Genomic DNA, 24451 nt, shown 5'->3' with positions numbered 1-24451 from the left:
TTGGACGAATGTTTGTATATCGCTTAAGTATGTAATAGGGACAATAGTGTCCGCACGAGTCGATGCTTTTTTATCGATCCGTTGCTATGTGTATATCGATATCGTGATTGATGTATCAGCCATTCCATCGAGTCTGGTCAAAAGAGAATCTCACTCAGTTATCCTCATAAAAAGACAAAAGTGTATAAATTTTCGAATAATGGAACAAGTTCTTGGCATTCAGTTTTATATAAGTATTTAAGGCAACATAATAAAGGAAGACGATATTTGTTAAAATTTATACCTTTGTGTGCTAAATTTATTCTAGTTTTATAACTAAGTTGGATTATATTAATTTTAAATATTGATATTTATATATTTTTTTGAAATTATTATTATTCAGGTGATCGATTGGGAATATAGAGCATAGAGTAACGTGATTACCACGTTAAATGTCGCCACTTTATAATTATTCAGATTATGATCGTTTTGTTCTTCAATTTCCATTTGGTACTTTATGAAACTCATAATATTAATGCTACTTATCATTTTCATTAATTTCCCTTAGTTATTGGTAGGGGTCATCGGTGACCCCTGCGGCATTCAACGTGTTAATGACACTTTACCTCTAATTGTCTAATTTAAAAGTATAATGATAATTGCACTCGATAATTGCATTCTGTACTCTGATTCTTACCCTTACACTAGTTCTCCATTTTGAACTCTGGTTGATCTTAATTCTTGAAAAATTGATGCCTTGGGGCTGGCTTTCAACAAATTCTGTTTTTCTTGCTTTTTCTTTTTGAACAATTTATCTTGAGTTTTTTGTGGTACTCATAAGTGACGGGGGTCAATTTACTCGGTTTGGTAGTTAGCGGGGTTGGTAATTAAAAGAGGTCCTACAACCGTATACATTATTCACAGAAACGTAGAAAAAAAAAAAATAAAAAAGGGGTATTGTGAATTTCGGTATAAATAATATATTCTTAACAAATGTAGTCCGTCTGGAACGTGTCTAGCTTCTTGAGTGGAATGACACGTAAGCGACCTCACGATTGACACTTCTAATAGCAAAAACAGATGTTGTTCAGTCCTAACCCTTGCGGGTCAGGACAAGCATAATGGAATTATTCTGTCGAACTTAAAAGTGCTTCGTTCTTAAAGAATTAAAGGAGGCTACCAAGCTCAGCGCTCTATAACAGAGTCTCAATTAACCAAGGCAATGTGGATTCGAGTGTAGCTTAGATAATCAAAAATTCGTATATTATGAAAGAAAATCGTTTCCCAAATTCCACGGTTCCTTCCATGCTCAATATCAAGATGAAAGAAGGGATGATATCAGCTACATAATGGTACTCTTGTGAATCGTATTGTGTCTTTGACGATTCAGCATTTAAAATCAATGCTGCTATTCAATATAAAATTCGAAGAGCTTGGGATAATATGGAACCTCGGATAATCGAAACCCCATTGTATCTCGTTATTTCAAGAAATTGCCTCGATACTCATTCTAACCCTTAACTTTGCATTTATTTCGAAAATTCATTCGATCGCGTTCGCGTTGAGATTTATGCCTTTAGCCACACGCTTCTCATGTAGTATTTCCTTGGAAAGATTAATGAGTTTGAAATTTTATCCCTTTTACTTCTAACAATAAAAGTGGAAAGGAAACATTGGATTCATCCTATTAATGGTATACAATATAAGAGAATAAAATGGAGATTTTCATGAACAGTATCGAACAGTATGTGCTTCCCCAGGGGAAATGGTGTTATTAGAGAAACAGAAATTCTCAAACCCTTAATTTTGACGATATCGATATTAACAGCGATACAGAAAAAAATAATATTTTTGATTATTAAGTTTTATGAAGTTTAGTATATAATTAGGAAGCACTATCAATTATAAATTCTTCCGCGTAATCGTTTATACGCAAGTGGTGGGGAGCCACAAACTTGTATGAGGCCCTATCCCTCATCAGTCTCGTCGGGACCGTGAAGGCTTAGGCTGGGTGAACCCTTGGACGAAAGCCTACTATGCTCGGTACTGTGCTATTTGAAGAATTTTAAACGTGGCCTCTGTGATTTCTTCATGATGACTACCACCTTAGTTCCGAAGAAGACGATTTACTTACATGCGTTTACACGGTTTAGTGAAGCAGAATGACACAAAATATATCAGCCACTATATCACCGAAAGAGGGACTGTCATTGACACCGAGGTAAGGTTCTAAAACATTTAATCAAAGTATTTAGCTAGACATTGTTTACCTTAAATATTATTGCATTTTATCAAGAAAATTCAATAAGTTACTTTCTCAAAAAAGATCCTTAATCAAGGTCGAATTTTATGGAATGGCTGATTTCAAATATATACTCAAAATTGCACGTACTTTATCGAAGAATATTGTTATCAAACGAAACGTTGTATAATTGATATTATCGTCAATGATTATTTTTATAACGCTTCGCGATGGTTGTTAATGACCAAGAAAATTTGCCAATTGATTGCCAAATGCAAATAGAGTATTATAGAGCTGTAAGATCTGTGTACTGACATTTTGGATTTTTCTGGTGTAAGACGTATATTATATCGAATACGGTAATAATCTATAATCGTAGTAGTGTCTTTAGAGAATAAGCGAAAGAATTTATTCAACGGATCGATAAAAAAAGCAAACATTGACCGGACAATTGCAGTTTCCAATCCATCGAACTTCTTTACTAACTTATGCTGTACGTGTATACGTGTGTATGTTTATCGATACTTCTCGTGTAGCTGAATAATCATGAATCCATGTTTATTTATAAACTCTACCTATTCTTTCACTGAGTTCGTTGTTTCGAAACAATTTCGCCGAGTATTATGGTCGTTTGCATTCAAACTTTTCATTTTAAATTAATAAAAATATATTTGGCTTAAATGAATTTGAATTTTTTTACAATTAAAAAATTATTAGTTGTTTCGTTTGTTTCAAATATCGTCAATTTTTTTGGAAAAGTCTGGAATGTTTTCCATTAATTTCTGTTAGCAGTATTCACAGAAATATTCGTGATAATTTTAGTAGTATTATTTCTATGATGGTGAAAAGGATTTTTGTTTTACACAGTGAGGAATAATTATATTTCATATCGCGTCAGTAAAATTTCAATTATTCAGGAAACTTGCAGCTGAATAAATTATTTGAAAATGTGATTGAAGTTCTTCTTTGAACTTCAAAGCTCATCATGATGTCTAGTTATTCATATATTTATATTTTCAAATTTATGTTCATCGTATTTCTAAAATTTCGGAAATATGGAAACTTTCTACTGCAGCAAATATTGTTTCACAAATTTACATATTCTAAATTTAAAAAAATTCAATGGACCATTATAAATATTAAAAAAGTATAAAATTGTCTTAATATAACAATCTGTGTGCCTATTTCCGAAATATTTGGCTCAGATTATACGATATTCGCTATTTTAATTGTACTCGACTCGACTCATATTAATTATTACTTTCAAGCCTGGTGATTGGAAAGATTAATTAATTAATTATTTCATTTTAAGGAGGTGTAATTGGAATATCCTAATTACTCATAACTAATGATTCGGTATTTATTGATTTTTTAGAACTCTTACAATGCAGTGAGAAAACCATGTCATACATTTACAAGGGTTCACCATTGAGTCTTGGTGAATTTAGTTTGAATTTTAGTAATCACAAAAGTCAGTGAAAAATCTGACATAGATTATACTTCATGTGAAAAGATGCTATGCTTAGTTATTGATACAATTTCAAACAAAATGCTTATGCTTTGCTTTTACAAAAGTTTAAAAAATAGATTCTCGGAAATACTATGAATGCTTTTCCCTTGCTCACGTTGTCATTATATTGAGTCCAGTTATAATGCTGATCATTTATACAAAAGAAAGCTAATTATAATTTGAAACAAATTAAAAACATTGCAAGTTAGAAAAATAATTTTTGTAATAGAATCAGTTATTTGTACCCTAAAATTGAATGCAATAATATTGTTTTTTTCCCTTTTTCTTATTATTACTATAACGACACGTTATTCTGTGATAAACTAGTAAACAAACACGCGCAACATTTAATGGACTCTTGTTTGAAAAATATTTCTCCGTTATACAGGAACGATTGATTTCCAAGAATGATATATGTATATCGATTCGTGCTAATTACTTTCAGTCGATTAACTGAAACACACAGATAGGAGGATACGAACATACAGGAGGCGGGTGTACGATAAATTAATTAATCGATTAATTGTAAGAAATAAATGCGATCTTGTAGATAGTATAATACCATATCAAGAATGGTTTTATATTTTTCAAACAGTGCGCCCAAATCATAGATATTTGCTTTAACAAAAGTGTGCTTGATTGTCGTGTCTCCGATGTATATAAATAAAAATAAATACAAATGGCAGTCTTTTCTTTCATGGCACAATTTTGTTAAAATAAAAATAATAAAATATTTCTTAATTGATTCGTACGAGAATAATGAAACGCGTATCCTTTTTTAATTATGATTACATTTAATATGTAATCAAGAAATGTTGATTACGGTTGCAAATGAATCTGGACGTGTAAATGCAAATTTTCATTTAAAAAATAATATAATACACAAAGTTATATTATTTTCATTTATATTTCATTAGAAGGAAAAGGATCTGTACGAATAATTAAATCATCGCTGAATAGAAAATAAGATAAATGGAAAGTGGAATATCTGTTTTCACACAGTACAAATTATGAGTTCGAATGCACTAATTTTTCCAACACAATGGCGTTTAAATCATAGTACGAATTAATTACTGAATAATAATTAAACATCGCAGACTTCTACCAAGCATGTTCTGTTATATGCAACTTTTCTATTGATAACATACATGCTGAGATTTGTGTGCACTAGAAAAATCATGATATATGTACTAAATAATTTTACATTTCTTTTTTGTAAATATACAATTTTGTATCAGCTTCATGAACAACCGATTGGGATGATTTCACGAATCAATTTATACAACCGTTGCTAAGATTCGTAAAATCATCCAATATACTTTTGTCGTAACGCTACTGAAAAAATATGTTAGTCGATATTTGAAACAATGTACAGCGTGTAACACAAAGGGACACAGGTTGTCTCGCACAAAAAAAGCGAAAAGAAAGACATATGCATGTGTAATAAACATGGCTCTTCCGATATAAGTGTCTTGTTTATCTCCTTTTATTCTTTCTTTTTTATCAAATATTTTAGTATTCCTTTAATCTGACCATCTGTGGTTATTAACGACACGTTACGAATAATTTTTCAAAATTGAACCAAACGACTCGAGATTTCAGTTTACTAAAAAAATAAGATTTTGAAAAAGTTGGAAAAATTTTTGAAAATTTAAAAAATTCTAAACATTTCTATCAAATAATATTTAATTAAATGAAAGGTAGCATTTATTTATTAGTTTATTAAATGACTGACAAGCTGCCCTTATAAAGCAAAATCAAATTCACGCGATACATTTCCTTTTTAATAATTTTCTCATTTACTATACAATCAATTCTACAATAAATATTAATGTAGTTAAAAATATCTTTATCAGTTGATTTTTAACAAGACGAGATACTTGTTACCACGAGACAGAGGGAACCAATTTTTACGTGTTCGTATTATTACTCATCTATGTAAATCTTCTTGCTGAAAAATCGAAAGAAATTCACATTAGAGAAGATCTATAAGCGTAGTCCAATCGCGAAAATGGTTGATTACTTTCATAAAATCTTAAATGGAATACTCGAAAGCAGACAATTTCTGGGGTGACGCTGTGGTTTGTGATTGAGTTGATGAAACGGACGTTGACGAAGACAAATTAGTCGTTCTCGAGTTCAATGGCACCTTCGGAGGTAACGAGCTCATTTTGTTACGGGATTTTATATTCGGCTCCGCCAACGCGTTTCCGCTGTGTGGGCGTCCTGAACATCGTAAACAAAAATATCAAGCAAATTTTACTTGGTTGGCTGCCCTCATTTCATACGTGTTGGCAAAAAATATGGGACTGTCCTTTGATATCTGTGTCACATGGAAGTTTTTGAAATAAAGAACAGAAAGTAACCAAAAATCGCTTTCGTAAATAACATTCGTGATTCACGCTACGCCGGTAAGTATCGAATGGAAGATGTGAGTCGAAATTTGCGTTGAAAGTATTTAACATTTTAGTGACCAGTGCGTAGTGCAGTATTTTTGCCGAAAAATTGGATTCAAAAAAGTATAAGCTTAATAAAATATATTCATAAGTATATCCATACAAAGAAAATGATGGACTAAGAAAGATTATGCAAACAATGTGGTATATATAGAAAAAAAATTGTTTAAAATCTGTAAAATGTGTAAAATATGTGAATTAAAGGGTGACTTGAAAAGAGAAAAAAAAATGTATAAAAATACATATTTGCATAAAGATCGGTAGACTAGTTGTCATCAAAAGTATAAATTAAAACCCATTTTCTTTTTATTAATTTGTAAGAATTTACAGCAAAATAATTCCGTCGAAATTGATTTTTAAGGAACATTTGTGATTCCTTTTTGGTCCTCAAACAGGGACCATGGTATGCGAGTAGAAATTTTTTGAAATAAATATTCGCATAAAAGAACAACCCAAATGGATATGGACTTTTTAGTAAGCAGAAGGTTACAACACTGATCTGTTTCTTACACAGAAATTCCTCTCATGAAACATGAAAGATGACTAAATATTTTGCTATAATTTTTCATAATTTGAAAGCTTGTAAACGTGTATGAGGTATCCTACGAAAAAGTCAGCTTGCTTTTGTTTTTCTAAATAGGGTGGGCAACGCAATTTCGAGGGAACATATCCCTTATTTAGTTGGGAACAAGAAAGGATGGCAGGGAAAGCGTTCAATTGTATAACAAGATCTTTCTGCCTCTCTGATTTTGCTCATCACGAGGATGACACGTTCGTAAGATTCAGAGGTTGGGAGCTGTTTTGTCACCCAAGAAATCAATTTTATTAAACACTGTGCTTGCAAGGTGGCAAAAATTCAAGTGTACTAACTTTTTTTTTACAAGTAAAATAATTAATACAAAAGTTTATTATAATTCTTTGGGTAGAACCTGATATAGTCTTCTTGTTAGTTTCTGATCTTGCAAACACTGGAGAAATTGTGTACACTTATCTTACTAAAGGAACAACATGCTCTTTGAGAACGGAAAACAATCTAAAATTAAATTTCAATTTCGAAATTGTATTAGATTCATAAAGACCAGCCTCTGTTATTCGAAAATTAATTCTTGAACAGCGGAGCCTGGGTCAATCGTGACCCAAATTTACAAAATACGTACAAGAATGTTAACCTAAAATTAATTGTTTAATTTTTCAACAAAAGAGTTTTATGTGTCGGAAGAATAATTTTTAGGGGGATAATGTAAAATTTAACAAATGGAAAGAATATGAAATACAAAATCGTATTTCTCTCTCCATGATCCGTCGTTCGAGGGTTGATAAAATTTAAGGTACTCATCAAGTCAAGAAATCAAACTCAGGTTAATATGCCAATATTTGGAATACTATGTATTTGATAATACCTTTTTTTCTAAAATAAAAACTGCAGTTTCCTGATACTTTAGTATTTTGCCACCCTTATGCACAGAATATTCAATTAAAACAAAAGAATTTGTTTTAAATAGAGAAAAATATTACAGCTTCCTATATCATTTTACACAGTATTTTTCTTTCAGTTAACCCTACTTTCCTACCCTTACAAAAGGGTCTTATTTTTTTATGTGTGCTAGAATGTTCAATGCCCCAGGGTAAGGGAATAGGGTTAACCATAGAACGATGATTTCCTACAATTGTATCACTACAATTCAGTTCACTTTACATTATAGAAATTATTGCTACCAAAAGAAGCAAGTACAAGCAATACACAGCTAGTATAAGCAAAATTTAGAAAATCATGTATTGATATGTATATCGTGTGGTTAAAGTTTGAAGCTTTTTACTTTCCTCTTAACTGACTCAGCATCCTCGAGAAAATCCCCGGAGTGTTATCTTCTGTAACTTTCTTCTCGTTGTCGTTATTGTCATTATTGGGATGTCGGCGCAAAATACGACTCAAGGACCCAGCTCGAGGATGAAACAATTTTTTCGGCGAACCATCTTTATCCACCAGCTTGAACATTCTGCCCAAAGAGTTACTCTTCTCTTTTTTCGAAGCCTCGTCCTCGCAGTTCTCCGTTGATTTCATTGTATTCTATCAAAAATGATTTCTCTTTATTAAAACACCCTTCTGTGGAAGTAGGTCAGTCGTCTGCTCTTAATTATAGCTGGCGTTGTATACACTCAGCGTGACACTTATTAATTTTATTTTCTCTAGAGTGATTAAGAAAAAGAATTCAGTATTGTCAGAGCAGATGCAGTGGCGGACCAAAATTTAAATTATTACCGGAAAATTAGTGATAATAATTAAGATTTTTGGGGCCAACAGCTAGAAAACCTCGGTAGACGCTCATAGTTGATAAACTTGGTTAAAAAAATTGAAATTTATTTTAAATAACGTTCAGTCGTAAAGAAAAAGGGGAACAGTAAAAACAAATTGCATTCGATATTTGGTGGGATAGTAAATGGAAGGGTTAGAACGGGCTCCTCTAGAAGGCCGCCCATAGACCTCTCCTTGATTCAGTGATTTCGAACGTTGTCGCTGATTGAATTAATTCGTCCAATGAATCTGATCGAATAAGTGTCGGTTGCGTTCGAATGTCACTGTTTTTATAAAGTATGCTAGACGCTCTGGTGGCGTTTTCACCTTCTCGATTTTTCTCGCCTAGCGGGGAGAACAGGTTGATTAGTTTCATACGAAAAGATGATTTTCCAATCAGCGTGTCCCCTGAGAATCGAGTCCGTCCTTCCTTACGCCCTTAGCGCGATTTTCGTCCAGGAGAGGGTGGAGTGATATCTGATGCACCGGAGGACCTCGAAAGTTCGGCAACGCCGGGGTTTTTTGATCCAGGTTGACCCTCGAAGGTTGACCACTGTCGAATTACCCTTCGGAAAGACTCAGTTTATGACGCGATTTAGCCATTGAGAACGAAACGAAAATCAAAACTCTAAATCCATTGCAGAAAAAAGGGAAACTACTATTGCCGGCAATATTAAAAGGTTTATATTAAAACGGCGAAACCGTCATAAACTGACTTTCGAAATCCTCGTAAAACGTGTTTCTCGGTACGGGACAATTACAGTTAAATTCCTGGACTGATATTGTTGCAACAGAAAACGCGGCAGTAATACGTGTCGCAAGAATTTTGTTTATATAACGTAGTGACAGCTATGAAAACTTTTGTAAAGTACTTGTTTAATGTTTACAACATTTCAGAACAACTGCGTGCCATTTTCATTAAGAAATCTCGTTGTTGGTGTAGCTATGAAAAGTTTATGTCCACTTCGGTTTAACCGTGATTTACAACAGTTTATTTTATGATTTGTAAGAAAACAAAAGTTTTTTTATATCAATACATAAAAAAAGCAATTTCATCAAGATATGAATACTTAAATTTTCTCTTATCTATATTAAAGATAATTACAAAGGAAGTAACGGTGATAAAAATTAAATTTTGAATTAAAAAATAAATTTGGTATTAACAATGCTTCGTATACCATACCCTTATTCGATCTCTAGAATAGTATAGCTGTAATATTTGTAATAATTATGAAGATTATAGAAATTTGACATTTCATATGCACTTAACTAATTATAATATAACCTTAGTCACTGCTAATTCTAGTTAACTAATCAAAGCAAGCAATGTTATGTATTCTCTAGAGTAAACAAAGTTCCTGCTAAGTGCTTCAGCAACTATCCTATCCACTTTAGGCTCTATCAACTTTGCACTTTCGCGTGTGACAGGAAATAGTATCATAGCTACCCTCTACTCGTGAACTATTACGCACACATCGCGCGCCCCTTTTAGTTTAATAGTTTAAACAAATTTTTAATATGTATTAGATTGTCGCATATCAAATAAATTTCGAAACATGTGACATGATTTGATCATCTATCTATTTTCAATATAATTAATACAAAAAATTAGGAGTGAAAACGATTGAGAAATGATTTATATAGTTATTTCCACCAAATTTTAAAACTCGAATCGATGTATTTTCATGTCATAAAATTGTGTTAGATTTTCAATATTATCAAATCGATCATTTAATAACAGTATAACAAAAGAATGATAAAATTGACATATTTCCGAACAACCTGCGTTTTTATGGATCGAAGGCTTACCATCTTTCCTTCCGCGTTTAGAGATGATTTATCGGCAACAGGTGTCTGTGATCGTTGTTTAAACATTCTCCCCATTCTGTTTAGGGTGGCACTCTTCAGCTTTCTAGCATCTTGCCTAACAGTTTCGGTCCTCGACCTTCGTTGTAATAATTCTGGAGATTCTTCTTTGTCTTTTATGCCAGATTTTCCTTCGTCTGAACCTGATAAAAACGAATTCAAGTTATCGGAACGTTTAAATTGTTTATAATTTTCCATTGATTAGTTCCTTTTTATAATAATATTTTTCTATCATAATGCTTTACTGATTAAAATTTTATGATAATATTAATTAATTAGTGATTCTACGTCGCAAGAGGTACTAGAAATTGTTTGTTTGCACTGATCCTGCATGCAGTTCTGAATCTACCGAAACACGTACCATCCTGGGTTGATTTTATCTCACACTGCACTAATTCTTGTATTATACGTAGTTGAAATCGTCTAAAGCAAAGATAGCCATCAAAGCATTCTCTCAGAGTAACGTAATACGTACCCTGCAACTCAAACCATAGTGGCAATATGATATGAAACTTTAAGGTGTCTCTGAACGTTAAAATTTAATATTTATACAAACCTATTTTTATACGTTACCAGAGGCAATGAAAAAATTAGGGACACTAGATTTTTCTCTGTGTTATTTAACGCATTTTGTGATTGTTATTATTAGAAATATGAAAAATATATTTTAAAATTAATTTTCACCGATGAGAAGTATAATTGACAGAAAAGTTATTGTGACATACTGTTGTCTAGTTGATCAAATGATCAAAATTTGTATTTTTTTGTCTTTTATTTATACCTATTAATAATATTTGGTCGAGAAGATCTGAGACACCCTGTAAATACCCCACCTTTGTTTTCAAAGAATGAAGTAATTAACGAAGTAATCTCATTAATCAGAACAAAAAGAGCGTGAATCGCAGGGATCGGGCTTTTAGTAGTTTTTACAATGATAATAATCTTGCTATAAAATCCAGCCCCAACATTTCGAACTTTGATAAATTTAGTTTACGGATAGCGAACGTTTCTCTTGGAACTTTAGACATACAATTTCACGCTCGAATTAAAGTATCGACTGTTTGAATTTGATAACGTTTCTCTAAACTTCAGAAAATGTATCAGGATGGTACGTTTAATATTTAGCTTTATTTATCGATGATACATCTTATTGCAGTAATTCATTTGGAAATTCAGGTTTTCATTTACAGTTCATTTCAAATTTATAGTTCTGAAAACATGTTTCAATTAATGAATACTAGTTATAGCCATTCAACGTTCTCGAGTAAATTGACAATTTCGTCGGCGACAACTTAATAGATTTTACCTTGGTAAATTAATTTACTTACTTGATGCAGTACGTAGTGCGATCGGCTGTAAATCCCTGATTATTTCCTGTGCTGTTGTAGAACGATTCGTCGAACCGTGAGTTTCATCGAAACGCGTTGCACCTGTCATAGCCTGTTAAATTGAACTTCCATGTATGCAGAATGCCTCAAAAACAGAAGAAAAATGTACACCATCAGAATTGTAGATTTTCTATGACATAACTATTGATTTTCATAGTGGTCATCAAACATTTCTTTTGCCATGAAAAAGTTAAACTTGTCGTGGTGTACATTTTTCATAGTTTTCATGCAGGAAGTAGTTTTCAACAAAAATTGAGTTTGAAAATTTTTAAAAAATATTTAGAAAAAAATTTTTTGTTAATTCAGAAATTAATGGATGTTATAAATTAATCAATGCTAAAGGTGGCTACAATGTCAACCCTAATTCTATAAATGTACATTTTTATAGAAGACCTATGGAAAAAACTAAACATTGTATGAAAATTAAATTAAATTGTATGGAAATAGAACGATGGAATTCTCGTTGGAAGTAGCGTGATAATTAAGTGATGTAAGTCAATCAATTTACTTTTTGACGTACAAGCAACATAATTCAGTAACCTTAGTTCTTGATATTTAACAAAGTTTGCATAGTGTACTCATTTTATTATATTAAACTGTACTTTGAAATAAAAAAAAAGAAAAGAGAGAATTTTTAAAGAAGTTGATTCTAGTTTGGAAAAAGGTGTATCAAAAGAATAAATTTATTTATCAGAACGTTAAATGAATATGTAACAGAAAAATGATTTAAATTATCAATATATGAATGTTTATGATTAAGAAACTGAAAATTGACTCACCACTTTATGAGTCGGTGAGTTGTTTTCTTTATGAACCTTTTCCGTCTTTGTTGCCTCCATTTTAGATTCGTCAACGTGAATTTTAAAGATTAATAATTAACAACGTTCACAAGTTTTCTTTGTTTAAATATTCCTTCCGGTAGGTTGATCATGTAAACCTATTTCATTTTGAATATTTTAATTTAAAGAATTGAGGGACTGTGATTTTAATACGTATGTAACATTTCATACAAACATTTTTTAATTTATTTATATTTTTTATATTGTACATTAATTCTACTTTGAAAGGTAGTAATTTTAAGAGCTCCGAACATTGTAATTCTTTCAGTAAGTTTGTTTTTTTATTGATATAGAAAGAAATATGAAATAACAAAAGCCATGGGTTCCACAAAATATACGACCGTCAGAGTGTTAAATATTCGGAAGCCGAACGTTTTTGCAAGATCCTTTATATCGAGATACCTTGTTCTTCAAAAACACGAGTTTCGTCACCAACGATTCTAGTATGATAAAAATCCACAAAAAATCAAAAAGTTCGCTCTCACTGTTTCAACTATTCGTTCCTTTTGATGTTTCAGTCGAGGGTAACTTCGATCATCCCTCGAAGCAAAGCGCTTTGCAGTATCGCCTTTTCGTGGAATTTCATGAAACGTCTGGTATTTTTATGAAACAGTTTCACGACATCGTATTGAAAACCAATCGTATCTCGTTGGAATCGGTGTTCAGACGTTTTCTTTTCGCGACCAGTAATGGCGGAATAACTATTTATTGTTTCACGAGCTGAGATCGTAAGAGGCATTGAATATTCTAAGGTCATTCTTTCATGAAAAACGTTCGTGGTTTTTGCGACGACGTTAATTCGTCTGTCGTGTCCCATAGAATTTGATGAATGATCTTTTATTTTATGGAAATAGAAAAACATCCTTACATAGCTCGGTATTAATTCAGTACACAGGTAGGTAGGATTAACTTTGAATTTAACATTCAAACAGCAAAACTAGGTCAATCGCGACCCAAAGTTGTGAAATTTATATACCAATATTTTACTAAAATTCACTATTAAAGTTTTTAAACGAAGGCTTTCATTACTCAAAAAGTAATGTCAAAATAAATTATTAAAAATGTAGAAAAAGGAATTTTTAAATTAAATTTTAATTATATCTGATTTCCATCATTCGGAGGTTAATTCAACGTACGAATATGTAATTTATTTTTAATTACATAATAATTTGAAAACTATTTATAATTGGTCATTTTTAAATAGTACAATTTTTGTAAAGACTACAATCTAGTATATAAGCCACAAAAAATGCTCTCTGAATTTTATTGCTGATTTTATGTCCTCACATCAGTGGGAATTGTTAGAAAAACGTTTTCAAAAAATTGACCTTAACCTGAAAATCCAAGATGCAACTTTTTTGTATTTTATTCTATTGTACTCATTACGAGGAGACAGGGTATTAAAGACAGTCTATATTGCCATCCAACCGTTCCCTTAAAAAACAATGTACAAACTTTTTACCAACATTGATACTGATTTCATTTACAGTACGTTTGCATTTTGAAGAAAGATACAAAGTAAATAACCAGCTTTATCATTTGATTGTTTAGTAACGCACGTTGGGTTAAGTTAATTCTGTTATTGATGCTCAGGGAGAAGAGTGGTCGTACATGGGGGTGACATCGTTAAAGTCAACACAAAACTTTGCGTGAAATGTTTCGTGTTATTGACGAAGCAGAAGAAACTTATACTTCAGCTCTTGAAATACATCGTAAATACAGTAACAAATAATGGAAGGTCACGATGTTTAGAAGAGCTTTCAGACTGATGCTATTTTCAGCGGTTTGACTAATAAATAATTTAACGACCAAGAATTAACCCCTGAACAGAGGAGTTTGGGTCCATCGTGACCGAACCTCACAAAACCTAAGGTTAATGCATAATTTTTAAACGAAAGAGTTTCATATACTGGAACAATAATTTTTGCATTAAAATTGGAGATCAAATTAATGATTGTTTTGGAGTTATCACGTAGTTTGGTTATTCACACTTTTTAAATTGTAAATAGGTAAAGACTTGTTTTCGAAGCAACTGTAGACACAAAATACGGATCAAAGTTGACACATGTTATGTCATCAATTTATATAAACGAAACATTCTGATTTTATATTACTCAGAAAATTGGCGCGTGTCTCGTGGACGTTTGATTTTCCTTTGGAATTCGAAACCGCAGTTTCAAATCAATAATACACTCCCTCTTGTTTGAGGTTTCAACGAACTGCATGGTCTGATGATGAAATACGACGCTTTCGATCCAGTTCATGCATCGAAATTCTATAACCAAAGCGCTAAAATCCTATTTTCTAAATTTGCAGTAGAAGAGAAAAAAAAATATAAACAATATTTATTTTTCAATATAAATTTACAAAATTTCAGATGTTGACTTCCATGTTGAATTTATTGCAAGTATCATTAGCCAGTATTTTCATTTTTAATAAATCTTTTTCATTATTTATACTTTCAAGTATATAATATACTTATTTTTAAATAATAAATAAAAGAATTCGTAATAGTATGGTGTTGGATTCCTATGGAAATTAAAACGTGTTCCATAAAATTATACATGCATCCGAAATGAGGTATTGATACTTTAATATTTATTAATAATGCCTTCGGGTACTTCGGAAATTCGTTTGCCATATGCTGGTGCCTTCAGCGTCCAATTGATTTTCGTTAATCATAAGCTAATGGTTCTTTTAGGCCCCCTATGAAAATCGTTTTATTATACGCTATTAGAACTTTATTAGTTTTCGTGAGTAAAAATTTTTGTTTTATTTTCAACACGTGGACGAACGATCTTACATATTTATTACTTTAACACAAAGTTCCTCATGTTGCTGTATGTTTTTTTAGACTCACTGTATCGGGTACTAATTTAAAAATTTATAATTTATATAGAAAATAGAAATATTAAATAATAATGATTTAATAATGGAAAGTGTAATTTAGCAATATTCACGAAATCAAAACTTAATTTCTTTAATTTTTGATAATTTTTAATTAAAATTCAATTTCCTCGACTTATGACGTTCTGTTACGGATGGGCCAAGTAGTCCCTGGATCTACTAAACTTTGAGATCTTCCACTTAATCAAGCTCCACTTTATCAACATCACCGTCATAAATCTTTCCAACCCTCTTTCACATAACAACTCTGAAAGGGTTTATCCCTTAAGGGATAATCTTCTGTGAACACATTTCTTAACATAGAATTATACCCAATTGAGAAGTTCGTGGATATGTGAAAATATATAAAAAGTTTTATGTACAAAGTGCTGAAATTGATGAAGGATTGATATCAAATGACCAATTCAAATTGATATTTCTAGAAAATACGTAATTATTATGTATACATATATCTATTGTCTGTAGATATCTTTAGGAGATATTCTAATTTTCTTTTAAACATTCCAAATCTTACCGCGTTTTTAGATCTGTCACAAATCGTAGGTCGTTCTGTTTATTCAATCACTTAGAAAGACCACAGCACCTTTGAGATTAAAAGTTCATTACAGTGAAGCTGCCGCAATATCCCCTGGCAATAGAAGAAAAGAGTATGTTAGAAGCGACGTGTAAGTACATGGTTTCGAAGGGTGAACACGATGCAAGGAAAATTCATTTTCTTAGGTTGTATGTTTCACAGAGTTATAAGGTGATCAAACTATCGTAAGGGTCGGCAAATTACAGCCTGCAGGTCAAATTCAAGCCGCCATTTGTTTTTATAGGACTCGTAAGTTAAGGATAATTTTCGCAGTTTTAAAATATGGGAAAGGAAAAGTATACCATGATATGTTTAAATGGTAAGACAAATAAATTGTGAAACGTAATACTTTTAAGTTTGTTTCTGATTTAAAAAAAAATTAAGAATGTTTAATATTCGACCATTTATGAAAGAATTTTGTTGACTTTTGAATTATGATAATTACATGTTTTTTTACGACATATAGTAATTAAAAATGAAATTCATTTTGAAGAAAAAATAAAAATTGTAATTATTATAGAATATTGAATAAGACTACGTGAAATATGTAGTTTAAAACAATTTAATGTCTTGCTGTTAAGTCTCCGAGCTAAAATAAATCTCTACTTGGATAAAGCTCCTGTAAAAAGATTATTCTCATATATTATCCAACTTTTTATCGCCATGAGATAGCAGAAAGTAACAACGTTATTTCTATTCCTACCCTCGAAAATTATTTCCATCCCTCAAGATCACATTAGACTCTTCATCTGCTCTAAGGAAATGAAGTCTTCGAGAAAATCTTCCTTAACTCCTTATACTTCCCATAAGAGACTCTCATTTTTATCATATAAATTGAAAAAATTACAATATGTATCTATTATAAACGATGCAAATTTTTCTGCTCATCTAAATAATTTTAGTCACATCAAAGGAATCTATAAGACCTATAGATTAATCTCCTGCTTGTTCATAAGTATTTTGATTATAAGTACTTTAAATCTTAAAGTTTTATTGCTTCTTCAGCAAAATATTTAAGTTTCTACAAGTTTGATAAGTACATAAGTCTTGTAATGTTAGATTGTTTGAAATATTGTCAATACTATAAAATGAGTTTCATGTACGTACTTACTCTGTACAGAGAGTGATTCAGTAATTATCAAATGAAAAATATGGGTCATTTTGAAAGATCTATTTTATTACTAATCTTATTCCACTGAAAATATTCTTATTCAAAATATTTAAAAAATATAAGATAGTGCATTGGAAATAAAAGATTGTATTTTAAAAAGTGTGACCCCCATCAATAATCAAATAGTTTACTCAAAATAATAAAAATTATTATGCTCCTCTAATAAAATTGGAAAGAAATTATAAATAAATATTGAAGATATAGCCTTACTTCCTACAATTTAAATCTCCAGTTGCACTCAAAAATCACATTAGTCATATGGTGGGATAAGAATGAAACTACTTAACGTGGAGTGTTTTCACCCAATTTAACTTTTACGACAAATCTTTATTCAAGATAAACTGGACCATTTAACTCTTTCGTGACCAGCGTGATGTACGTTCCATTTTACTCTTTTTACTCTTGTAGTTAAGGGTGCGATAAAAATTCAATCCTCGAGTGTATTACTCTTTGATGGAACGTTCAAGTACTACGCCCGGGAAATGATTTTGTGGCCTTTTTCGTCAAATTCTCGTGATAGTGCTGTATAGCTAAATGCACTTTCTGTTTTTCTCTTTTTTTAAAACGAAACGAGGATAAGTGACTATATTTGTAAATTCGCTCTCGTTTAAATAATGCTTCCACGTGTTTCTGAAATGTTGCTCGCCAAAATGTTGAAACACTACTTTTAATTGCTATATTGTGTCCCAACTCTGTTAAAATTACTTTTATTGCAAATTAATCGCTTTGCTCCAGTATGTCAGTCACGAAGTGGATGGTGGCCTAGTTTACATTCAGATATTGAATTAGACAATTTAATATAAAAACATGGTAATACAATCTACGACAGAAGTGATCATAACGAAAGGGTTGGAGATACTGAAAGAATCTCTGTATTTTATTACATATACATACATATATAGGAACCAAATTGTACACATATTCATATAGGTAATACAGAATTGAGGATAAATTGCTGTCTTGAAATTTCCGAAGCAGAATTTCTCCTCGAGATAGGTTAATCACGTCCCCTTTTGACATGATTACGCATCAACAAGGGAAGGTAGGAAACAATTATAGAGACTATAGCAAGTTCACACCATAAACCTTGTTTATGTTGATGCGAGGACGACAGAGAAAATTCAGAGGAGAGCGATGATTGGTCCGAGCAGAGAGCGGCGAACATTCGCCGGGTACGAAGTAGTCCTGGATTCAGTAGGCGGCCAGGATCCGTCGCGTGCGCTTCACGCTGGTCGGTCGCTAAACGCGTCGAGCTGAACTACTTGCGTCGCGCCAATCGCCGAGCATCGCCACTTAAACCGCTACCGCTAAAGTGTCCGCTTAAAATGATCGCCGTTCATTTTTCCCGGTTAAACGATGGAAAAACGAAGGTCACACCAATTGATTAATAAGTGATCTTGAATTATCGAGAAAAAGTTCGGACGCCTCGCGTGAATTGGTGAAACTTTTACCATTTAAAAAGTTCGTTTTGGGTTGATACAAAAGTGTAACCTGATGAAAGTGTCGCGTAACAGTTGAGTGATTTCATTGATTTATTCTGTGAATGAGCGTGCTATCTTCATCAATTATAGAGCAACAGATTTATTTCATTTTGAACGATTTTCATATGGAAAATGTTGAATGATTTCTACCCTCCTTTCTACCCTCGGAATCAATTTGTCAATTTTTAATTATGGAATTAGTACTATAAACACAAATAGACCTTGTGATTGTAAGTACCTTCTTATTCTATGAAAATTTAAAACTATTATATTTTTTTAAACGGAACTTCAATGGAAAAAAATTTATTTTATAATTTTGATCTTTTAACTACTTTTTTGCTTATGTTGAGAATATATAAATACGTTATTCGATGTGTATCAATGCTTGTCCAAAATAGTCACCGCCGCATCAGGTGTGCCGTGAGAAAATTTTATTATTAATCAATCTTTAAAAGACTGCTGAAAAAATGATATTTCACTGAAATAATATAATAGGATAAAGTGTGCGAAGTAAAGAATAATAATTATAAAAAACCGTTGCATCGAGAGTTAAAAATGTATATAAAAGTTTATACGAGTATAATTATTGGATAAAGTTTCTAATCTAATAATTTTTTATCAAATATTGGAATTCCGTGCTCTTTCTCGTGGTTATAGATAAAACTGTTGTTACTTCAGGAGACAATTATTTCAGTTTCTTAATTAAAATTTCCATTTACCGTCTTGTGTAATTAATATATAATACTTAATACGAAATGTTATATAAAAACTTTTCTAGCTTTTATTTTCTTTTAATTATTCAATAATTAAATACAAGTTACATAACTCGTAATTAACAGTAAACGTTAATATATAGTAAATGAAATAATTTTCTTCGTAAGACATTTTTGTAATAAGGTATTTTAAAATCTATTATATAACAGAATAACAAAATATAATTGAATTACCTAATGGTTTGAAACAAGACAAATATTATAAAATATTCTACATAAATTAATCCAAATATAAAATAATCTGTGCACTGTTACTTTAGCCACGTATTCTTTTTGAATCTTTTAAATCAAAGCGTTGTAATCTGTATTTATTATATGACTCAATGGAAGTTTTTACTTATTTTTTAACGGAACCACGTTTTAATATTTCTGTGTTCTACATTTATTACATGCATTATACGCAAAGAAGCTTTGTCAGTGAAAAAGGAGACTTTAATAAATGAGGGGTATATTATATAAGGGAGGCAGAAGTAATACCTTGTCGATAAAGACATCTCAAAATAAACGACTTTCATAATTTACCTTTAATAAGACTTTTCGGTTGTTTTGATGGTTGCTTTCGGCAAAGACATCCTTCTATATTAAGTATAATTGGCTAATCACAATATTTATTAAAATAAGTAAAAAAATTCTATAAATGTAAATACAAAATTCAATGTTATTTTTGAATTCATTGCTTTTTTATTGGTGATGTATCGATTAATTTTTCAGCAAATGCTAATTGAACATTTCAATTAAAATTAAATCACAAATTTTTTATGTTATGAATTAATGAAAATTGTTTTTAATTTTTTCAACAATAGATATTACACTTCTGAATATAATAATATAAATATTATTCATTTGTAATTTTCTGTGTTGAAGTTATACAATAGGTACTAAAAAAGTTTCGTATGTACTTTAAAAGCATTGAATTGAAATCATGTTTCGATATATTTTATAAATCGAATAAGGATGTTTAAATTGTTAAAATAATACTACGAATTACCTGAAAAAAAATAATAGACACATAGTTGTACGAACATTCGTAGTCTATTCGTAACTTTTTAATTTTGGAACAAGAGAATCCAGGACATTTTTTCCCCGATCGCTTTTGATCAATTATTGATAGTAAACAATGATAGTCAGAAAAGAATCTTAAACGATTTTTGATCAACCGCTTTGAAGCTGTCGATTTCGTAATATGTATGGAAATAAATGTTTTGTAAAGTCTTCTATATTCATCGATATTTTCCGGTTGGTTGTGTATAAAGGAACCTGGAGAATGTAGTTTAATAATGCACCAAAATAAGCTATCGATATCGTGTGAACAGTTCATTGTGTTTGTCAGTCACCTTTATTCGAAACTATTTTTTATTTTCATAAAACCACACAAAATTGTTTTTACATTTTAAACATTTTACAATTATTTTTATGTGATAGCAGTGAAGATTTGATTGATTATTCAACTGATTAGAAAAAAGAAATAATATATGTCAATTAAAATTCCACCAACACTTTATCTTGAATTTTATTAAAAAATTTTCAATTTACTAGAATCTTAAAAAAAAATTGGCGATTTATTTGACGCGTTAAATTTGAATACAAAATTTTAAAATAATTTCATACGTAGCGAGCAATTTTAAAAATTCCTTCATGAATTTTTACTGAAAAAGTTTTCGAACAGCGTCAGTTGCAGTAGATGTCAAGCAATTATTTAATTATTTATCTGCTAGTATAAATTATGAAATAAAAACGAAGAAGATATTGTCACCTTCAAACATGAAATGAAACATAAATTGGTATTTAATTCTGCGTGCACTCTGCAACAGATATTATCAATTAAATTAAAAATTTAAAATAACAGGATTGAAACAAGTTCTTAAATAATTCAATGAATGAAATCATTGAATTACATCAATTTAATATCGATCAAAAGTAATCAGATCAACCACATCCGTCATATTCATAATTGTTTATAATATGATTGATTTCGCGAGTAGCTTATTAAAGATCTTTCATAATTGAGGTCAAAATTATTTATCTGCTATCAAAATATTAGCTCGTTGCATACAAAATGATCAATTTCGAAACATAAAATATTAAGTTGTTACATATTAAATGGTCAATTTTGAAAGGTATAAGGTGTGACAGGATTTGATAACATAAAAGTATCACAAAATGGTACTTATGATACATCAATTTAAAGCTCAAAGTTTCATGAAAATTACTATATAAACAATTCAGCAATTTTATAATATTAACATAGAATGAGTGATTCTTTGTTGAAATCAGTGCTGGGTAAAGTAATTAATAATTTATTTTATTTTGGCAAATCAACGAATTCTGTTTTATGCTTCAGGCTCCTAAAACAAAATTATTTCATTTGCAGTTCAGCTGTTTATGTAAAATATTATTTTATTTCAAGTTTGTAGCATTTAATATTTGAAATTCCCTCTCTCGAAATGTTATCCAGGTATTTGGAGCCAACCAATTTGCAGCTTAGTATTGTCTATTATCTAATATCCAATTTCCAATCAGCAAAATTCCATTAGAATCGAGTCGGATCAAAATATGAATTGAAACGTATACTCGATTCAAGGTGCAACTATGATCGATTGAAATATACGATTTTGAACATTTATTAACACTCTGCTCTGCAAATGAACGTAAAGGATTTTTTTATTTGATCTGTCGCAGTACTTTTATTTGAGAAATTTAACGCAACTATCTAATAATAGATAGTAATAAATGTCTTATATACTTCTTAATCCTTTTAGATTACTCTGATCGGATATATCTGCCCAAGTGAAAGTTGTCGCTGTGACCTGATGGTGGATTTATCCGTTAAAAATTATCCATTCATTATAACCCAATTATACGTTCAGTAATTACTATTCTGATTCATTATTATAATACCCATACAAATTTCCCTGCATTTCTAAGTGAAAAGCGATCATCTGCCAGAGAAATTTCTAAATATTTTTTCATATAATAATTTTAAGACACGAGTATCTTAATAGATTCTGTAGGAAGTGAAATCTGCATTAATCAATGTAGCTTCAAAATATATGGTCTCATTAAAAAAAAATGCAATTGAATTTTTCTGATGCACCGATGCACAAAAGTGCATGCTACAAATAGAACTTTATGATTATTACACAGGGTGTTCGGCTTTTATTTTTACCAAACGCTCTCCAGGGCTTAGTTTTTAAATTATTGATGAAAAACACCTATCAATCAGAGCATGCATAACGCACATGCTCAGCCGCGGGGGTGTCGGCTACGAACCGACACGGTGAGTAGTTTGTTCGCTGCCATGGTGAAGCTATTACCCCCTCGAAAGATGCCCATCCGTAGCTGAACATCCTTTATCTTAGAACAAGCATCTTAATAGTTTCTGTAATATAAAGTAATAAATCTGAAATCTATTATTTTGACTTCGAATTGTCGATCACAAGAAGATAGAATAAATGTGCATCCTAATTCTGTGATTTAATAGTGAATAAAAAGTGAGAAGTATAATTTAATTTACTTCTGCTTCTGATTCTTGCAACATAGTTGAATTTCATTGAGCAAAAACTAATCAAGTAGTCACCATTAAGAACTTTATTAATAGGTTCGGTACAGTGTTAATGAAAGTGCGTTTCATGTCCCGGATCCGTACATTATAGTGATGTGATTTGTGCAACGACGAAGATGACGAGAGTTGCACGGTGTTTAACGACGGAATGCTAGCCGTATCGGTAAGTGAATATTTACCATAACTCCTATAAATGGCATAGAATTTTTATGACGTGATTTTTGCTATTGAAGTAACCTGTCCAAGTTTCAATGTGATCGGTCAAACTATAAATAAGAGAAACCAGATCTTTTTTTGCTTTCTTATTGATAATTTTCTATCCGAATCATAATTAGGCAGTCAGTTGTAGATTCTTCAATAGTAGAAGTATCATCGAAACGAGCATTTTTTAACTTCAATTTTAATTTTAAATTGAGAGAATATAGAGGATGATGAAATACTGTAAGCTTTTCAGGGGTAAATAATTAAATTATAGTAGAACCTTCCTTATTCGATCTAATAGGGGGATAAGTGCTTAGATACCGGAATTTTCAGATAATGGAATTTTCAGATAATGGAACAATCAATTTTAATACTCGACTGCAGTAGGTAAATTAACAGTCCACTTATACAAGTTTTACAATGTAAGCAACTGCACTGAATTGCATTCGTTTTTTAATATATAAAATTATATATAAGACCTTTTCTTTAACCCTGTAATTTCTTAGAAGAGTCTCTGAATCCACAATTGCATATTTATTTATTGTCTACTTCGGATAGATTGTAAATAAAAATGTGAAGTTTAAAAAAAGGTACGCATAAAAGTTATAGTCATATAACTGTGATCCAGTGAATAAGGTCAGCAATGAAACCTACCCAACAAAAATTTTGATTGCGAAATGTGGTAAAGAATTCGTTAGCAATATGCCAAAAATTGTCAAATAAAAACATATGTATATAGTGATCTACTTGAGGCAATATCAAGGAAACAATGCAGCAGGTGTGTAATAGAAACGACAAATTAAAAAGGAATAAAATATATTTTATAATTTTTGATGATCCAAATCATTTTATAAAACGTTTCCTGTATCGCATAGAGTCGTACATTCGTCATTTGAGAATTTATGCCTTTTAACAATCGTGTTTACAACAGCCTTTCTAAAATTTACTACGAACTTACTCGGACATATAAATCGACCAGGAGCTGGGTCAAAACAAGTTTACATTACGCTCCACCGAAGTTTCAATATCATAGTTCGCAAGGGATAACTTACCACCTGTGGGTGTTTACGTTATATGGGTGTTGCGATGCAGAAACACATATCGAACATATAAAATTGCACCTTTGATATTTCACACCGGAAACACTGAATACTACAATTGATATTTCTCTTTAATTTTATGTAATTAGTAATTTAATAGTTTCATATA

General features: G+C 31.0%; 2 protein-coding genes across 4 annotated transcripts in view; one reads left to right on the top strand and one right to left on the bottom strand.

Moving 5' to 3' along the window:
* The first annotated feature begins 292 nt into the window (after nucleotides 1–292).
* Nucleotides 293–24451, top strand: part of LOC117607495 (cholecystokinin receptor type A) — a 59339-nt gene continuing 35180 nt past the window's right edge. Inside the window, exon 1 of the mRNA XM_076692258.1 lies at nucleotides 293–2200. The gene's annotated coding sequence lies outside the window, so the exon portion shown is untranslated. The remainder of the gene's footprint in view (nucleotides 2201–24451) is intronic.
* On the bottom strand, nucleotides 6907–13216 carry LOC117607496 (uncharacterized). 3 transcript variants are annotated; one of them, XM_034331254.2, is made up of 5 exons: nucleotides 12976–13216; nucleotides 12514–12671; nucleotides 11675–11786; nucleotides 10290–10489; nucleotides 6907–8255 (listed from the first exon to the last, which is right to left on the bottom strand). In XM_034331254.2, the coding sequence occupies exons 2-5, from the start codon at nucleotides 12571–12573 to the stop codon at nucleotides 8001–8003; spliced, it is 627 nt and encodes a 208-aa protein (XP_034187145.2). In that variant the 5' UTR covers nucleotides 12574–12671; nucleotides 12976–13216; the 3' UTR covers nucleotides 6907–8000. The 3 variants fall into 3 exon arrangements, with proteins under 3 accessions (XP_034187145.2, XP_034187146.2, XP_076548375.1); XM_034331255.2 differs by having other exon boundaries at nucleotides 13059–13216; XM_076692260.1 differs by lacking the exon at nucleotides 12976–13216 and adding an exon at nucleotides 12749–12869.

Source organism: Osmia lignaria, chromosome 14 (genome assembly GCF_051020975.1).
Source record: "Osmia lignaria lignaria isolate PbOS001 chromosome 14, iyOsmLign1, whole genome shotgun sequence".
Classification (NCBI taxonomy): domain Eukaryota; kingdom Metazoa; phylum Arthropoda; class Insecta; order Hymenoptera; family Megachilidae; genus Osmia; species Osmia lignaria.
The sequence above is the reverse complement of the archived record's forward strand: the minus strand, read 5'-3'. Positions and strand labels throughout refer to the sequence as shown.